At 37.4% G+C, this 18,973-nt stretch overlaps 1 protein-coding gene across 4 annotated transcripts in view; it reads left to right on the top strand.

Annotated features, from left to right (window-relative positions):
* The window catches only part of FAM13B (family with sequence similarity 13, member B), an 86,824-nt gene that overhangs the window by 15,561 nt on the left and 52,290 nt on the right, over positions 1 to 18,973 (top strand). For 3 of the 4 annotated variants that reach the window (XM_011935277.1, XM_011935275.1, XM_011935276.1), the window contains 5 exons: positions 578 to 769; positions 1,207 to 1,419; positions 7,467 to 7,644; positions 7,945 to 8,086; positions 16,206 to 16,366. In XM_011935277.1, the coding sequence (XP_011790667.1) occupies positions 613 to 769; positions 1,207 to 1,419; positions 7,467 to 7,644; positions 7,945 to 8,086; positions 16,206 to 16,366 (851 nt within the window). In that variant the 5' untranslated portion in view covers positions 578 to 612. The remainder of the gene's footprint in view (positions 1 to 577; positions 770 to 1,206; positions 1,420 to 7,466; positions 7,645 to 7,944; positions 8,087 to 16,205; positions 16,367 to 18,973) is intronic. The other variant, XM_011935279.1, reaches the window with a different exon arrangement.

Here is an 18,973-nt window from a genome sequence, read left to right as displayed (position 1 = left end):
GAGCGAGACTCCACTCCATTTCAAAAAATATATATATGTATATTACAGCTGCTCTATCATGTAGAAATAAGAACTCATTAATCTTGTTCTTATTAGCCCATCATTTATAAAAAGTGGTTATTAGATCATCACTTTCTAAAAAGGGTTCTCTCCTGTTTGGATTTATGAATTGAGGGATTAGATGAGCTTTATATGGCACAGTCCAGAATGGGTTTGGATTTACCTGTGTCATTAATAAGCTTGTTTAGTAAAGGTTTTCTTGGAGCCAAATTTGATCCTTAATTTGTCTTTGGGACATTAATGCCTCTTCCTAAATCTTTGATGATGAACTTTGCTATTGTTTGATAAGTATGCAAGCACTAAAGGGAGCATTCAGCGCTAACTCTTCGTAATAGGGAATGTGTTTAGATAATTGTACTGAACTTCATCTGTAGAACACACTATGGGCCTGCTAACTGGAACATATTTAAATAGACGAGAACACATTCAGGTGTAAAGCATTTTTCTTTAATGTATCTAGTCATATTGCCACCTGTTAATCATTATAGTCTTTTTTTTTTTGTCTTTCATTTGGCAGAAAAGACAGCTTTGATTTCTGGCTGCAAAAAAGATATGAGGAAGAGCTCCTCCCCTTCCTTGAGTAACTGCAACTCCGTTCTTGCTAACAAAATATTTGGAATTCCACTTGATGAGCTGCAGCAGGGAGGACATCCAGACAATGAGGTTCCATTCATAGTCCGCCACGTTGTGGACTATATTGAGGAACATGGTATACATTTCCTTACTTTGAGGGCTAGCTTTTGTTTTAATAAACACAACTTACCCCTTTTTGACCTTGGATTTTTAATTTTTTTTTTTTGTATGGAAAGTCCAAAACAGGAAAAACTAGAAATTCTTTTTAATATTTTAGTGTGATTTTTACTTAAGTTCATATACTTAAAATGACAGTTGCCCAGCCTAGAACAAGTTTTAGTGGGGGTGATAGGAATATTTTTAATGGATATAAGGGGTGGGATAAAATGGAATATCCCTTAGAACAGAGATAGTATGTTTCTAGATGTATAATTTGAAGGTTTTTAGTCAAGTCATGGGAGCCAAGAAAGGCTTTCCAAAAGTATGAGTATTTTAAGTTAATAGGAGAATGAATATATATGGTCAAGCAGTTGACTTTGCAGCTTATTGAATGATTGCCTTGAACTAATGTAGGAGGTCTGGAGCAACAAGGACTTTTTCAAGTCAATGGAAATGCTGAGACCGTGGAGTGGCTTCGGCAGAGATACGACAGCGGAGAAGAGGTGGATTTGGTTAAGGAAGCAGATGTTCCCTCAGCTATTAGCCTTCTTAGATTTTTTCTTCAAGAACTTCCTGAACCTGTTATCCCTGGCAGTTTACATATTCACTTGATGCAGCTTTCTCAAGGTAACATAATTTGATACATATCAATCAGTCATTTGTTGTTAATTTCCTAGTCTTTACCTTTTAGAAATCTTGACATGTAAGCAGTGAGTATAGTATTTTAGAGATTAATTTGTTATTTTCTCTTTTGCTTTTTGGGGCTGTATGATCTTGTCAAAGGAAAGGCAACTTCCTGGATCCCTCTAGTACTGTTTACTTTTTGTTATTGGTCTTACTAGCCTAAGATACAGGGTGAAGAAGAGGGAAGGGAGGAGACAGGACAAGAACAAGGAGTAGGGAGGGGTCATCAAAAGGAAAAGAAATTTATGTAAGGTAATGTGTGTGGTGGCACAATGTCCAATAGTAGGCAAAGGTGTTGCTTAGTGGAGATATTACCACTATTAAGGTTTCTTATCCCTGGTTTGATAGAATTTCCTAGCAAAAGCAAGAAGATAACTTTGATTCTAGGCTTGGAATATACCTAAAACTTGTTCTTGGACACTTACCTAAAGGAAATGAATATCAAATTGAATATCAGACTCTAAGCCAAAGAAACAAAAAAAGATTTATCTTTTTTAGGTTTTTTTGGTGGTGACTAAAAAGTAGTGCTTAGCTAGAGTGGAATAGGAACGGGAAAAATAGTGGTAGAGGCAGCAGAAAGGTCAAAGAACCAAGAAGTGAGGAAATGCTTCTGTTCCTAGAGCCAAATGGTAATCATATATATGTAATGGAGGGACATGCTTCATTATATAGGAAAATGTATAAAGTTGGCATACAACATTATATTTTTCTTGAATTGTATACCTTTTCAGGCTTTTTCGGTATTATGGAGTTCATTTATTTTTTGAATCGGGGCTTCTAAAGAAATTCAGTTATGCTAAGAAATTATAACTACTTCCTTTATGCCTATCTCTACCACAGCTGGGCATTCTATAATATGTGTGTATATATCCTTAAGTATTATGTTGTCAGAGAAAGTGTATTTTCTTTTGAAAATGTTTATCTGTCTTTTTCTTAAATTTTAAACTGTGAGCCTAAGTTAGTTAGGTGTCTTTGATTTATGTATAAAGGTCAATGCAAAGATATTCTGTGACCCTCTTACACATGTTTTCTGTACAGCTAAATCGTAAGGCTCACTTTGAACTTGCTATATTCAGGAATGGGTAACCTGATTCAGTTCTGTTCTTTTACTCTATAATCTGGATCAAAAAACAGGTTTTAAAGCAAAATGTTATTAGTAAGGCTCCCCTTTTTTCAATTCATCAATTTAATTTTTCTCCCCCCAAAATTACGGTTTTTTGTTTTGAATTTTTGAATTCATTTTATTATTACAGGAATGTTTTCAAATGTTTATGTTGAGACACCTAATAAGCATTTTGCATTTATTAAATATGAACTGAAACCATTATGATAAAGGTTTTATGAGCCTTTTTAAATAACTCTAGAGCCATTCTCTTTATAGTGATAGGTTTCCATGTTCTCTCTGTTAGCTGAATTGCAGACATATATTTAAAGTTGCAAGAGTCAGATAATCTTTCAGTCCTGAATGAAAATTTATAAATTAATAATTGCAATGAGATTTAATGGAAGCAAAGTCATTGACTCACTGGTAGTATCTATCAGAAGGTATTTATTTTTCACTAGGATCGTCATTTCAATTGGTTTTCATTTATTTGTTGTTTTTTGTTTTGTTTTTGTTTTGTTTTTTTAAATGTTCTTGCTCTGTCGGCCAGGCTGGAGTGCAGTGGTGTGATCCTAGCTCACTACAGCGTTGATCTCCAGGGCTCAAGTGATCCTCCTGCCTCAGCCTCCTGAGTAGCTGGGACTACAGGGGCGCACCACCTTGCCTGGCTAATTTTTTTAAATTTTTTATTTTTTTGGAGAGACAAGATCTTGCTATGTTGCCCAGGCAGGTCTTGAACTCCTGAGCTCAAGTGATCCTCTTGTCTCAGTTTCCCAAAGCATTGGGATTATAGGAGTGAGCCGTTGTACTTGGCCTGGTTTTCATTTAAAATTATGACAGCATCATGTACTATTGGGACAACTAAGTTCCTCTTCAAAGACTCAACTTTCTGATCATAAACTGTAAACCAATCTTACCCCTTCTTTTCTTTCAAAAATCGTGCATTTACCCTATTTGAAAAAGTATCAGTCTTAGCCAAGGCCTGGTTTTCATTTAAAATTATGATAGCACCATGTACCATGTTGACATTCATGGAATTACAATACACATCTTGTTAATTATTCTTATGCTAACATTCACTTGTGAAGGAATTTAAGACATGCAAAAATGCTTATGGTCCATAAGTGCTTTCATGTTTAATATGAGAAATTCACTGTTTTCTTCTGTGTTCCACTTACACATATATAATCATTGGCATGTATATGTATGTGTGCACATATACTCACATATACACCCATTTCTTTAATAGCTATTCTGCTAGGTGTGGTAGTATTTGAGGTGATATTTGCATTTGTGTTGTAATATCATCTTTTCATTCATTCATTTAGTTATTCTTTTGGGAAGATGTCTAGATCTCTGAACAGAGGTTCCTCTCCATTTACTGTAGATAATTTTGTTTGTTTCTTTTATTTTTTGAGACAGAGTCTTGCTCTGTCGCCTAGGCTGGAGTGCAGTGGGACCACCTTGGCTTACTGCAACCTCTGCAGGTTTAAGTGATTCTCGTGCTTCAGCCTCCTGAGTAGCTGGGACTACAGGTGTGTGCTACCATACCCAGCTAATTTTTGTATTTTTAGTAGAGATGGGGTTTCACCATGTTGGTCAGGCTGATCTCGAACTCCTGACCTCAAGTGATCCACCCACCTTGGCCTCCCAGAGTGCTGGAATTACAGGCATGAGCCATGGCACCCAGCTGTAGATAAATAATATGATAATATTTTAATGTTCACAAATACATGACAGTTACTGCTTTTAAGACCATGAAAGAAACACTGTTGCAGTTGCATTTCAGCTTTTGTTTTTAAAAAGTGGTTTCATTTCTCTGTGGTAGCAGGACAGTGCATTCACTGGTGTGGTTAAACCTTTCATTTAGACTAGGGTTTCACAGCCTTGGTACTGTTGATTTTGGGCTTGATAATTTTTTGCCATGGGGGTTGTGTACTGTAGGATGTTTAGCTTTACCATAGGCACTGTCTTCCCCAAAGTCATGACAGCTGTTCATTTGTCAGATGTTGACAACTTCTGGTTTAGACCATAATGATTAGTTCAACTGCTTATCCGTTGTGTTTTGGTAGAAAACATAGCTAGCAGTTTTGTGGATTAGTTAGAACATTTCCAGAAAATATTACAGTACTTGAAGGAATTGTTAGGGGAAACTTCTCTGATAACATACATTGTTTTCCCTGGATATGATTTAACTACAAAGTAGACTCCAAAGGAAAGAAATTTAAGCAAGTATGTATATATTTAATGTATTTTGAAGTGCTTCTGTGCCTTATTTGAAGACTTCAGAAACAGGCCAGTATAGGTGTAAATGTGTAGAAGAAATGTACCCAACAAAACTTTGGATAATGTTGATAGTATTTCAAATAAAAACAGTATTGCCCACAAGCTTACCACACCATCAAGTCAAATGGTGTAGTATGTTCAACATCTTTTTTCAGTTATTGTGTATTCATTCAGTGAATTCAACTAATGTGTATTGAACATCTGCTATATGCTAGGCATTGCTCTAGACCAGCAGTCCTCAACCTTTTTGACACCAGGGACCGGTTTTGTGGAAGACAGTTTTTCCACTGATCGGGGGGAGGAATGGTTTTGGGATGAAACTGTTCCAACTCAGATCATTAGGCATTAGATTCTCATAAAGAATGTACAATCTAGATCCCTTGCATGCACAGTTCACAGTAGCGTTTTTGCTCCTATGAGAACCTAATGCTGCTGCTGATCAGACTTGCTGCTCACCTCCTGCTGTATGGCCCAGTTCCTAACAGGCCACAGACTGGTCCGCAGCCCGGGCTGGGGACCCTTGCTCCAGATACTGAGAATTCAGCACTGAAAAAAACTAGATGAAAATCTCTGCCCTCATGGCTGGGTGTGGTGACTCACACCTGTAATTCCAGCACTTTGGGAGGCTGAGGTGGGAGGATCACTTGAGCCTAGGAGTGAGTTCTAGACCAGTCTGGAACACATAGGGAGACCCTGTCACTACGAAAACTTCAATAAATGGCCAGCTGTGGTGGCATTTGCTTGTGGTTCTAGCTACCTAGGAAGTAGATGTGGGAGGATCGCTTGGGCCTGGGAGGTTGAGGCTGCGGTGAGCCTCAGTGAGCATGCCACTGCACTCCACCCTGGAGCGACAGCCTGTCTCAAAGGAAAAAAAATTTCTGCCCTCACAGAACTAAAACGCTATAGGGGATAAAGGGAGAATGGATAAATAGATGATAAAAATAAACATATGGATGGGTATGCTACACATTAAGTGCCACAGAGCTGGAGAGAATGTTAGGTAGAATTTGTCAGTGTTGGTGTCTTCATTATATTGATAATATTAACTGCTTGCATTTTTGATACGTGATTTTCTAAAATAATCCTTTTCTGTTGAATGCTTAGGTTGTTAAAATTTCTCATCAGTTATAGGTACAGTGATTTAAACATTAATCCAGGGACTATTCCATCTGATTTTAAAATTGAAGTACTGGTACTTTTGAATGGACAGCTGGTAATATTACAAAGTATAGAAGAGTTGTTATTGGTTGCATTTTAAATTTTAAGTAAAACTCATGTGATGGTAGCCTTTCCTGATACACTTAAAAATTTTGTTTTCTTTTTTCTTTTTTTTTTTTTTTAATTTTTGAGACAGGGTTTCACTCTGTCACCCAGGCTGAAGTGCAGTGGCACGATCTCAGCTTACTGCAACCAGTGCATCCTAGGCTCAAGCCATCCTCTCACCTCAGCCTTCTGAGTAGCTGGGACCACATATGTATGCCAGTACACTTGGCTAATTTTTGTATTTTTGGTAGAACAGGGTTTCGCCATGTTGCCCAGGCTGGTCTCAAACTCCTGAGCTCAGGCGATGTGCCTGCCTCAGCAAAGTGCTGGGATTACAGGTGTGAGCCACCGTACCAGGCCAAAAAAAATTTTTTTTTAATCAACATAGTACTGGAGTCCTATTTCCTGATAAACTTTTTAGACTAGTATTATTTTGCAGAGATGGCTAATATCATGACCGTAACCTTTTACCAAAAGGTTTTCAGTAAAATAATTTTAAGAATCTGCAGAAAAATACAAAATGAAACATAATTGAATTGGTTTTTACTCATGAAGCAATAAATCACTTTATTTTGAGAGGACCTCTGAGCACTTTTTTCTCCCAAATGGGATCCTCACCAATCAATGGAATTAATACAGGTCTAGTTTCTGCTAGTGAAAACTCATTGACACGATAAATACAAGGCCTAACTTGTGTGATAAAGTTTACTTGATAAGCAGAAACCAGCATAAATTTAGAGGAGAAAAACAGATGAGAAATGAGAGACCTTTTAATTTAGTTCTACTGATATTGCTGAAGTTAATTGTTTATTTTAGGAAGCCAGGAGAAGAAAATCACACTGTTACTTTGTTCTTTCCTTGTTTTTCCTTTCCAAGCTTAAAGGTATTGCTGATACTATTAACCCCTCAAATTGCATCTCTGCTTTGCTCACTAGTAGTTTGTATTGTCTGACATGGCTAGTGCATTTTGACTTTTTATAGTTGGCACTGGTGTGGAAACACAGGTATGGTCATGCTGGAGACAGTAGGACGAGAATTTAAAAAACAAAACAAAACAAAAAAAAGTAGAGTATTGAGGCCAATGAGTAGTAGATGAGGAAAACATCCTCCAGCAATTAAGGGGTTGAGTTCCTTTTTTCCAGCTCCCCTTCTCCACCTCTTCTCTATTTCATAAATTAAATGGAAAGCCCTAAGGCATTTGCCCCTGGTAGAGGAGATGAAGAGGTTTTGAATTGTTGTAGTAAAAAGGTGATGTGGGTGGAGTAATGTGAACCTGGCAAAATATCAGAGCTTTGCTTTTTCCTTTATTTAAAAGAACCCTATCATTATTGTTTTATAGATTATAATAATGAAGATGAATTTGGAAGAAAGTTGAGGTTCCTCTTGCAACAGCTTCCACCTGTTAATTACAGTTTGTTAAAGTTTCTGTGTAGGTTTTTAGCCAATGTAGCATCACATCATGAAGAAATTTGGTCTGCAAATTCTTTGGCTGCTGTCTTTGGTCCAGATGTCTTCCAGTAAGTTGTTTCAAATATTTTTGTTTAATTTTTAAAAATTAGATGCATGAAATTGAATCATTATATTGTCTCCCAAGGATTGTAGGTTGCTTGATGAACAATTATTTTTTATAGTAGATATAATTAATTCTTACAACATTTTTGTGAACAGAGTACAAATTAGGTAGGTTTTACAGATGGGAGAATGGAAGCACAGAATGGTGACATAAATTGCTTGTGTTCATAAAGTGTCTCATTGGTTGTCTTCTACCTTTACCTGTGATTGATTTAAGAACTCTCAATTTGGACTTTTATTCTTAGCATTTACACAGATGTGGAAGATATGAAAGAGCAAGAAATAGTGAGCAGGATAATGTCTGGACTTCTGGAAAACTACTATGAGTTTTTTGAGAATGAAGAGGAAGATTTTTCATCTAATGATTTGAGTTCAATTACTGAACAGGTGAGAATATTCTATTTGGAGGGATAATTTCTTTTTCCTTTTTTTTTTTTTTTTTTAGAATAATATGCTCTTAAAGACTTGCCACAGACATAAGTGGAATTTAAGTACTGACTTGGAAGTAATTATCTTGGTTATTACATGTAATCAGTAGGTGGCACATTCATGATTTTTTTTTTCCTGAACAACATCCTGTCCTCCATAATTCGATTAATAAGGAAAAGGCATTAAAATCAGAGTATACAGTAGAGATTTTTTGTTTTTGTTTTTTTCTAACTATTGTTTATTTTGTAAGGATAATGCTGTGTTTTGGTTTTTTGCAGAGAAACTGCTAGCATAGAGGAATATAGGCAAGGGGTGAGAAATTTAAAGTAGAGGGAAAGATTAGGTACACATTTTTAAAAATTTGAAGTTTTTCTTCAGTAATATAGCAAATCAACACAATAGTATAATTATCATTAATGGAAAGCCTCTGAATATTAATAGTTTAAGTGGCAGGTAATTTTTAAATTCTGGTGACTCTAGAATATTAAAATCTCTTTCTGAGGTTACCTTATAATCTTTTACAAAATTGTTTTATTTTTTATAGAGACAGGGTCTTGTTATGTTGCCCAGGCTGATCTTGAACTCCTGGCCTCATGCAAGCCTCCTGCCTTGGCCTCTGAAAGCGTTGGGATTATAGGCATGCGCCACTACGTCCAGCCACTTATAATCTTGATGGTTGAGACTATACAAGGCTCATACTTAACTTTCTCCTTTATGAAATGGGAATATTGAAGCTGAATAATTAACAATTTATTGTAAAGCCATGTTAGTCCAGTCTTCTCAGGTTTAAAATTTGTGATTTAGGTCTGTGTAGAAGTTTTTCTTCTGCACTTACATGAAGTGGTTTGCCATCAAACTTTATTATTAACGTTAAAACCTGTGAAGTCACCTATATTTTGAGTGTTAGTTGGGGCTGATACTTCTCTTTTTAATGGATAATAATTCACCTGTTTCTTAAAAATGGTAGAATATATGGTAAAATGTCTTGCTGTCATCCATACTCACCTTTTTCTTCTTTCTTTCCTCCCCTTGGTTTTTTGTTTTTCCAGTTTTTAAAAGCAAATACAAGTAAATATTTTCTCACAGTTTTTTTCTACAAGAAAGTAGAATACTATCCACACTGTTCTGCCCCTTGTTTTGTCTCATCAGTTAATAGTGTGTCTTGAAGATCTTATTAGAATATAGAGAGCACGTTATTTTTTTTACACCTGTGTAGTTTCCTATTGTGTGGGTAGAACCTTAAAATTTATTTGATTTATAATATCAGTCCCCACTTAGAAAGGGGGTGGTACATTCTGGTTTTCTCAGAATAATCTTGGTATCTGTCTGCTTCTGGTGTAATATTTAGAAGCTTCCCTGTCACTCTTACATGTATTCACGTTTGCATGGTTGCTTCCCTTCATTTGCTGTGAGATTACAAAGCATCATCTTTTGAGAGGTCGTGGATCATAACAGATTTTCATTAGTCCTGATAGTTCTTGTATATCATTACGTGGATTCAGAGTTTTATTTTCTGGGCAGCCTAACTTTAAAAGAGTTTTTATGCTTTTGTGAACTTTTATGACTAATAGTTTTTAATATTTGGAGTTTATAATTCAGCTTTTCATGTTTCCTTTATGTAAGGTTTTTTTTTTTTTTGAGACGGAGTCTCACTGTCACCCAGGCTGGAGTGCAGTGATGTGATCTAGGCTCACTGCAACTTCCGCCTTCCAGGTTCAAGCGATTCTCCTGCCTCAGCCTCCTGAGTAGCTGGGATTACAGGCACCTGCTGCCACACCTGGCTAATTTTTGTATTTTTAGTAGAAACAGGATTTCACCATGTTCGCCAGGCTGGTCTTGAACTCCTGACTGATCTCAGGTGATCCGCCGACCTTGGCCTCTCAAAGTGCTGGGATTACAGGCATGAGCCACTGCGCCTGGCCATGTAAGCATTTTTATCTTTGGCTTTCCCTCCCTCTCTCCCTTCTTCCCTCTTTCCCTTTCTCTCCTTCTCTTTTTTCTCATTTCTCTTTCTTCTATCCAAGTGTCAGGAACTTTAAAGGAACAGTAATAGATGCCAGATTAGAGCTTGCAGTGTGTAGACTGAGGATGAAACCTGTGTCTGTGTGTATATGTAATAAATTAAGGGGTAGAATTTGTAGCCTGAATTAATGATGCATGGAACTCTTGGCACATTTTTTGAGAGGTTCCAGTTATAATACACAGTTCTTGACTTAAAAACTTGGTTTAAGGAACTGATAGATCTCTAAATTATTCTTGCTTGAAGCAAAATGACCAGAAGAGGATAAGTAGATAGGTATGCCTTAAACCTTTAATGTCTTTTGATGCTCAAAAGAAATCTACCTGTTGGGGAGTTCTGCATGCCACCTTTATTTCCTTCCTTCCTTCCGTCCTTCCATCCTTTCATCCTGTCCTGAGACGGAGTCTTGCTCTGGTTGCCCAGGCTGGAGTGCAGTGGTACAATCTTGGCTTACTGCAGCCTCCACTTCCTGAGTTGAAGCGATTCTTGTGCTTCACCTCCCAAGTAGCTGGGACTACAGTCACTCTGCCATGCCCGACTAATATGTGTGTGCGTGTGCGTGTATTTTTGATAGACACTGGGTTTTATCATTTTGGCCAGGCTAATCTTGAACTCCTGACATCAGGTGATCTGCCTGCCTTGGCCTCCCAGAGTGCTGAGATTGTAGGCATGAGCCACTGCACCTGGCCTATTTTGTTTATATTTCAGTTCAGTGATTTTCAAAAATGTAAGTAATGGCTGATAAAAATGAAATAATATACATAATGTTTGTGTTGTTTATTTTTTACATTTTTAAGATGATTTGACTTCTAAGAACTGGTAATGTCAACTTAATATTTATATCTTGACTTCTCTAAAGTCTGCAGGATATGCCTTGATTATGTTTTATATTTTGCTATAATTCAATATTTCTTTTATCCCATGGTTTTCTTATGTATGCTGAAATGTCTCTGTTTCACATATATTGCATCAGTAGTTTTGTATTTTTTTTTTGCACTAGAAAAATTGACTTAAAATACATTGTGCCTTACATTAAATAGAATGGTGAGGCACCATAAGGTAGTGTTGAATTCTGCATGTTTGCCCATGGATAGAAAAAAGGACATTAGGCCAGGTGCGGTAGCTCACACCTGTAGTCCCAGCACTTTGGGAGGCTGAGATGGGTAGATCGCTTGAGGCCAGGAATTTCAGACCAACCTGGTAAACAGGGCAAAACCCCATCTCTACTAAAAATATAAAAATTATCCGGCTGTGGTGGCACACACCTGTAGTCCTAGCTACTCTGGACCCTGAGGCACAGGAATCGCCTGGACCCAGGAGGCAGAGGTTGCAGTGAGTCGAGATCATGCCACTGCACTTCAGCCTTGGTGACAGAGTGAGACCTTGTCTCCAAAAACAAAAAGAAAAAAAGAGAAAAGGATGTTAGTATAATTAAGCTTAATAAATGGAGTAGTGCGGTGGGTCCTGCAAGACATGCTGTAGATTTAATTATCTTGTCCCATGTTGCTAATTATTTTCTTACCAATTTTTTTTTATCAATTCCGTCTCAGAATCTATTTTCTTATCAATTTTTATTATGTTTCTGGAATGTGATTTACAAATAACAAAATTACAGATTTATGAGGTTTTTTTGTAAGTGGATTTGATAACTTTAGTTTGATTTGTGAGGCAGAATTGATAAGGTATTTAAGCAGACATAAATATCCTCAAACTCAGCACAATTTGATTGTGTTCTTAAATATTTTCAGTTTCTTATCCATATATTTAAAGATGTGGGTAGACCTGGCCCGTCTTGGCAGTGCTTTGATTTTTCTCCTGATTTTAATATTTGAAGGAAGCAAAGTTTATCCAGCACTTAATTCTTTTATAGTTTCATCCCACTGATGCAAATATTTGACTATTAGAATCTTTTCCAGGTAGTAGATATTTTTATTAATAATATGAGAGAGATAGGTGGCTGGAGATGATGAATAGGGAGTGCTTGAAGGATGATGCAGAGTCAAATGGATTTCGTATGGATCCTTAAATGAATGAGAATCCAGTAGAATGGTTTGAAGATGGAGGTGATAATGATGTTTCTTTATACATTTGAGAAGACAGGTAGCAGCGTTCTCCACAAACTGGAGTCTGGAGAGCAGGCATTTCACGAGGCCCTAGAGAAGGGAATTATAGCAGTCAAAGAAAGAAGACATGTAAGTATGGATTAGGTTTTCCATAAGTGGAGTTGAGGCTGCTGCATACATAGAGCAAGTTCAAAATAACTTCTGAACAAAATAGTGTTGATAAGCAGAAGGTCAGGTTGACAAGGAGAGGATCAAGAAGAACTTCGAATATTAGTGTGGGATAAGAGAGTGTTTTAATCCAAGTCTTTAATGCTTAGTTTAGCTCAAAATAATTGAGTCAGTTCTTAGTGCAGGAAGTTACTTTGGGAGGCCTTGAGGGGGAGAGAAAAAAAACCCACAGGTAATTAATTGTTCATGTCATGTTTTAGTTGATGATTATTGGTGAAAATACTAGAGACTGTCAATTTCCATAAAGCTTATTGAATTGAGTATAATATATTCGATATATTCAAGTGTAATACTTTCATAGTTCCTCGGAGCTATTGACTTTAGACACAAAATGATTTTATTATTTTTTTGAGAGGGTCTCACTGTGTCGCCCAGGCTGGAGTGCAGTGGCATGGTCATAACTTACTGTAACCTTGAACTTTTGGGCTCATGATCCTCCTGCCTCAGCTTCTTGAGTATTTGGGACTACAGGCATGTGCTACAATGCTTGGCTAATTTTTAAAATTTTTTGTGGAGACAGGGTTTCACTATGTTGCCCAGGTTGGTCTTGAACTCTTGGCCTCAAGCCATCCTCCTGCCTTGGCCTTCCAAAGTGTTGGTATTATAGGTGTGAGCCACCACACCTGGCCCCACAAAATGATTTTAAAAAGTGTGATGTAACATGTTAAAATAGGCCAGGCATGGTGGCTCACACCTGTAATCCCAGCACTGTGGAAAGCTGTGGTGGGTGGATCACCTGAGGTCAGGGGTTTGAGACCAGCCCGGCCAACATGGTGAAACACTGTCTGTACTGAAAATATGAAAATTAGCCGGGCATGGTGGCAGGCACCTGTAATCCCAGCTACTTGGGAGGCTGAGGCAGGAGAATTGCTTGAACCTGGGAGGCGGAGGTTGCAGTGAGCCGAGATCGTACCACTGCACTTCAGCCTGACTGACAGAGCAAAACTGTGTCTCAAAACCAAACAAAAATATGTTAAAATAATAGTATCTCTATACCAAAAAGGTGTGAACTGAGTAAGTTTTTATTCTGTTTTAAAAGCCTTCTTAAAATTTTTTTTTTTATATTTTGCTGTTGTGCCCAAGCTTTTATTAATCAACCACAATAACTCTCCGCCCCCCACCCCACCTTTTTTTTTTTTTTTTTTTGACAGTCTTGCTCTGTCACCCAGGCTGGAGTGCAATGGTGTGATCTTGGCTTACTGCAACCCCCGTCTCCCAGATTCAAGCAATTCTCCTGCCCCAGCCTCCGAAGTAGCTGGGATGACAGGCACTTGCCACCATGCCTGGCTAATTTTTGTATTTTTAGTAGAGATGGGCTTTCGCCATGTTGGCCAGACAGGCCTTGAACTCCAGCCCTCAGGTGATTCGCCCACCTCTGCCTCCCAAAGTGCTGGGGTTACAAGAATGAGCCACCGTGCCTGGCCCCCTTTTATACTTCTGAAAACATTTTTTTTTTTTTTTTTGGCCAGTATTTCCTTGCTTAGATTATGAGATGGATATTAAGTACATCCTCTCAACTTTGACTAGTTAATTAAATACATAGATGGGGAAAGAGGATAATTTCCCATTTGATCTACTTTAAAAACTGATCTATCATTTGAGATTTTCACCTTTGTGTTGAAATCTTACCTCTCAGTTAATCACTTAAGCCAATGATTTTTCAGTCCTTTTCATCAACATGACGTGGGATGGACTAGGAAAGATATTTATAAACACAACGAATTATACAGAATCTGCTGCATGTACTTTACATGTGAACTAAATGGTTCACTAACTGTTTTGTTTTTATTTTTGAGACAAAATCTTGCTCTGTTGCCCAGGCTGGAGTGCAGTGTGCGATCTTGGCTCATTGCAACCTCTGCCTCCGGGGTTCAGGCAATTCTATCTCAGCCTTCCGAGTAGCTGGGATTACAGGCACATGCCACCACATCTGGCTAATTTTTGTATGTTTAGTATAGGTTGGATTTCGCCATGTTGTCCAGGCTAGTCTCGATCTTCTGGCCTCAAGTGATCCACCCTTTGGCCTCCCAAAGTTCTGGGATTACAGGCATGGGCCACCATGCCTGGCCTAACTATTGTTAATAATGACTTTTTAGTGACGCATCTGACTAGTGACCTCAATAGACCTGTGGTTGAGACCTCCTGCTTTAGGTAGTTTGGATGGTGGATACTGTCTTCATTGATATAAAAAATGATGTTACATGTAGAAACTAGGATCTATGCTATTAAAGAAATGACAATTTCAGTTATAATGATAGGTATTATTGCTTATTATGTATAGACATTGCTGAAGAGGTTATGTATATTAATCCTTTCAACCAGCTCTGTGAGGTAGTTAGTATAGCATCTCCATTTTATACTTAAGACTTGGTCAAGTTAAGTAAGTTGCCAGAGAAAGTTAGGGGCAAGTAGGGATGTGTGAATATAGATATTTCTGCCTCTGAGGCCTAGCTTTTAACTACTGTATTATACTTTATTCCATTTTGAAACTGAATCTTACTCTGTCACCCAGGTTGGAGTGCAGCGTCACAATCATGGCTCTCTTCAGCCCGACCTCCTGGGCCCAAGTGATTCTCCTACCTCAGTCTCCCAAGTAGTAGCTACAAGCACATGCCACCATGCCTGGCTAATTTTTGTATTTTTTGTAGAGACAAGGTTTCACCATGTTGCCCAGGCTGGTCTGGAACTCCTGGGTTCAAGTGTTCCAACCCTGTCAGCCTCTCTAAAGTGCTGGGATTATAGGTGTGAGGCACTGTACCCAGCCTGTATTATACATTAAAATAGGCACTCTGTACTTGTTGATTAGGAGTGTGATAGAATATCACAGTGTAATTAACTTTCTTTTGGTTGTAGTTTTACTTTCTGATAATATTCTAGTAACTGTATTTGTCCATCAGGAAAAACACCACTGTTACGTGTAGCAGTAAACACATATATTCTAGGTATTTCTATTGCATTTTTCTAGAATGGAGAAAAAGCATACTTTTATTGCTCAGAGTCTTTAATGACTAGTATTAGTTTATATGAAGCCATTCTATAGATAGTTTCTTCTTTGGGATAACTTAAAAACTCATTTGAAAGTATTTTGCTGGTTTTCCTTCTCTAATATTTCAGTATCTTTTTATTAGAGTGATTACCTACGTAGCCAGTTCGATAATGGAGGACATTTTAGAGCTCCTGCTAGCAAGATAATTATAACCTTGACTTGTGCTTACTGGTCAAAATATGAGTTCTTCCTTGTTGTAGGATCCCATCTCTTCATGAATAATTCAATCTGAATCACTTAGAAGTTAGCTGACATTTTCTAAAATGTAGCTAACATCTTAAGGCAACATTTTTTTGCCCTTCTTTTTTCACACTTACTGTATTAAAATGACTTGTTTAAGGCACCTGGAAATCAGATCAATTAAAAGTCTGTTGTAAGTGTTACATTTACAAACCTACTTAGAAAATTAAGTTTTCTTAATGTTAACTATACCTTATAGGCTTACTTATATTCCTAGATATACTAATTTTACAATTAGTATATACTGATATACTAATTTGCAACTAGTGATACACTAATCTAGCTTCAAAATGTTACATTTGTCTGGTTACAATTTTATTTTGATACGAGAAAGTTGACAGTTACTCCATAAGAGAGATTGATCTTAGGAAATGAGGAAATAAAAATGAGTTGTGTTTAAAATTTTCATAGAACAGTGTGTCTTAGATGTGTTAACAGTTTCATCACATTTTAATTCTGAATTTCCTTTTATTTATATAGGTTAATGAACTTTCTGAGGAAGAAGAGGAAGATGAGAAGCTGGAACATATTGAAGAACTTCCAGAAGAGGGTGCAGAAAAATCAAATGACATGCCAGCGGTGGTACAATTAAGGATGACTGAAAACATCCTGGAATCAAATAGTGTTACGGCATCAACAAGGTAATAGCTCGGTTGAATGAACTTTAGCTTTTGAGTATTTCATTCTAAGTGTAGACTCACTCAAGCACTCAGGAACACAAACTGTATGAAAGTTTGGCATTTGTGTGTGAAAAAGAGCAAGAAGTAAAATTTCAAGATGCAGTCTTGCTAAGGAATTTTCAGTTACTAGTGTTAATACCTTTTTTCAAAAACGTAACCTCTTACAAATATTTATTCTTAAAGTTTGTTTTGTATTAGCTTATTAATTGGGCTGGATAAAATTTCAGAACCTGTGGAAGTAGCATTGTTAGAGAAGGATACAGTGGCTGAATTGACTTGTATATCCCGCTTCCAGGCTACAATTAGTTTTATCTAGGCTATAAGGATGGAACTCTGATCCATTAAGATAGTGCTTTCTAATTCTTTTCATGTATAAAATGATAATAAATACATGGCATACTGGGTAAATTCGATAAATGTGGTAGGCTGAAGGCCCTATCCCCACATAGCTGGGACCATTGGGCACACTATTTAGGAAGCTTTAGAGAACTCAAGAAAAAGAGTGAACCTTTCTATGGCTTTTGATAAATATTTCCAGACTACTTAAAGGACGTGAGCCAGTTTACATTGTCATACTCCCCATATATATCTTTAGGTCTGCTAAATTCTATGCTAGTTCTCTGTAAAGCTCCATTGTTTACTAACCTTTTCTGATTAGGAGGATACAGCTATATATTTAGTCCACTAGATTTTTTTAATTTAATTTGTGTTCAGTGGAATAGTGCTTAAAAAGAAGAGGAAATAATAATTTGAGTGAGAAAGCAAAATGTCATTTAAAAGTAACTGGTAATACCTAAGGGAAGAGCTGTCTATTGCCATTTAGGAAAATTATGAAGTAATTTTAAATGTCTGCTGCTAAATACAATTATTACATTTTTCCATAGGCCTCTAGATTTTTATATTATGTATGGTTTCTTCAAACATGATCATAATTGTTTTGTTAACATGTTTATTTTATCTTTTGCTGGATTTAACATTCTGTTTTTGCTTTTTTGTGTATTTACATGACCTTCTAATTTATTTTTTTGATGGTTTCTTAACTGTATTTTAATTATATGTTAAAATATTATCTGTATGTTCAGATATTTAACTATATTCTATCATTCGTTTTTCTTGATATTTTGAGTTGTTTCAGCTGGCTTGTCAGTACTGTACTGCTATTAAAAAAAAACCCACCTTTGTTGTTTGGCCCTTTTTTCCTTCTTCTAAATTATTTGGATAAATTTACTGGAATTGAAGAGTGAACGTTTCTCTGGCTTTTGGTAAATATTTCCAGACTGCTTAAAGGACGTGACCCAGTTTACACTGTCATTAGCGGTATTTTCTTGAGGACCTTACAGCAATAGATTTAAATGGGTGTTTTAAATTTTGTTAATTAATTTATTATTATTTTTTGAGACCAGAGTCTCACTCTGTCACCCAGGCTGGAGTGCACTGGCACAATCTCGGCTCACTGCAACCTCTGCCTCCCGGGTTCAAGCGATTCTCATGCCTCAGCTTCCCAAATAGCTGGGACTATGGACATGCATCACCATGCCCAGCTAACTTTTGCATTTTAGGAGAGACAGGGTTTCACCATGTTGGCCAGGCTGGTCTCAAACTCCTGGCCTCAAGTGATCTGTTTGCCTCGGCCTCCAAAGTGCTGGAATTACAGGAGTGAGCCACTGTGCCCGGCCTTTAGTTTTGTTAATTTAGAGCTCTGCTCTCCAATAAGGTGGCCACTAGCTCCTTCTGTGTTTTTATTATTATTTAATGATAGGGTCTCTCGCTCTGTCATCCAGTCCGGAGTGCAGTGGCATAATCACAGCTCATGTATAGCTTCTACCTCCTGGGCTCAAGCAATCCTCCTGCCTCAGCCTCCTGTGTAGCTGAGACCACAGGTGCTCACTACCATGCCCAGCTAGTTTTTGTATGTTTTGTAGAGGTGGGGTTTCAGCATGTCGCCCAAGCTGGCCTTGAGCTCCTGGGCTTACAGGTGTGAGCCACTGTGCCCGGCCACTTGTGTGTATTTAAATATAAACTTAAATGAACTAAAATTAAATAAAAAATTTAAATTCCTTCCATATTTGTGCCACCTGCATTTCAAGTGCTCAGTAGCCACACGTGTGGCAAGTGACTGTCATGTTGGACAGTGCAGATATAGAACATTTCTATCATTGCAGAAATTTCTTTTGGACAGTGCTGATTTAGACAAGTGAATTCATTAAGTGTTTTTATTTATATAATTACCAGCAAGGCTAAGTATTGTTTCAAATACATATTACTAATAGCTTCTCTTTGATCATCTGTCTGGTTTTGTAGAGGATCCTCCTTTGCTCCAACACAGTCCCTTTGCTCCAACACAGTCATTTTAGAAGGATTCCTTGGAGATTTAGCGGTTGTCAGGATTTTTTTTTTTTTTTTTGAGATGGAGTTTTCGTTCTGTTACCCAGGCTGGAGTGCAGTGTTGTGATCTTGGCTGACTGCATCCTCTTCCTCCTGAGTTCAAGCGATTCTCTGGCCTCAGCCTCCCGATTAGCTGGGATTACAGGCCCACACCACCATGCCTGGCTAATTTTTGTATTTTTA

This window comes from Colobus angolensis, unplaced genomic scaffold, assembly GCF_000951035.1.
Source record: "Colobus angolensis palliatus isolate OR3802 unplaced genomic scaffold, Cang.pa_1.0 Scaffold142, whole genome shotgun sequence".
Taxonomy (NCBI): Eukaryota; Metazoa; Chordata; class Mammalia; order Primates; family Cercopithecidae; genus Colobus; species Colobus angolensis.
Note: the sequence above shows the minus strand (reverse complement) of the source record. Positions and strands in the feature narration are given on the sequence as shown.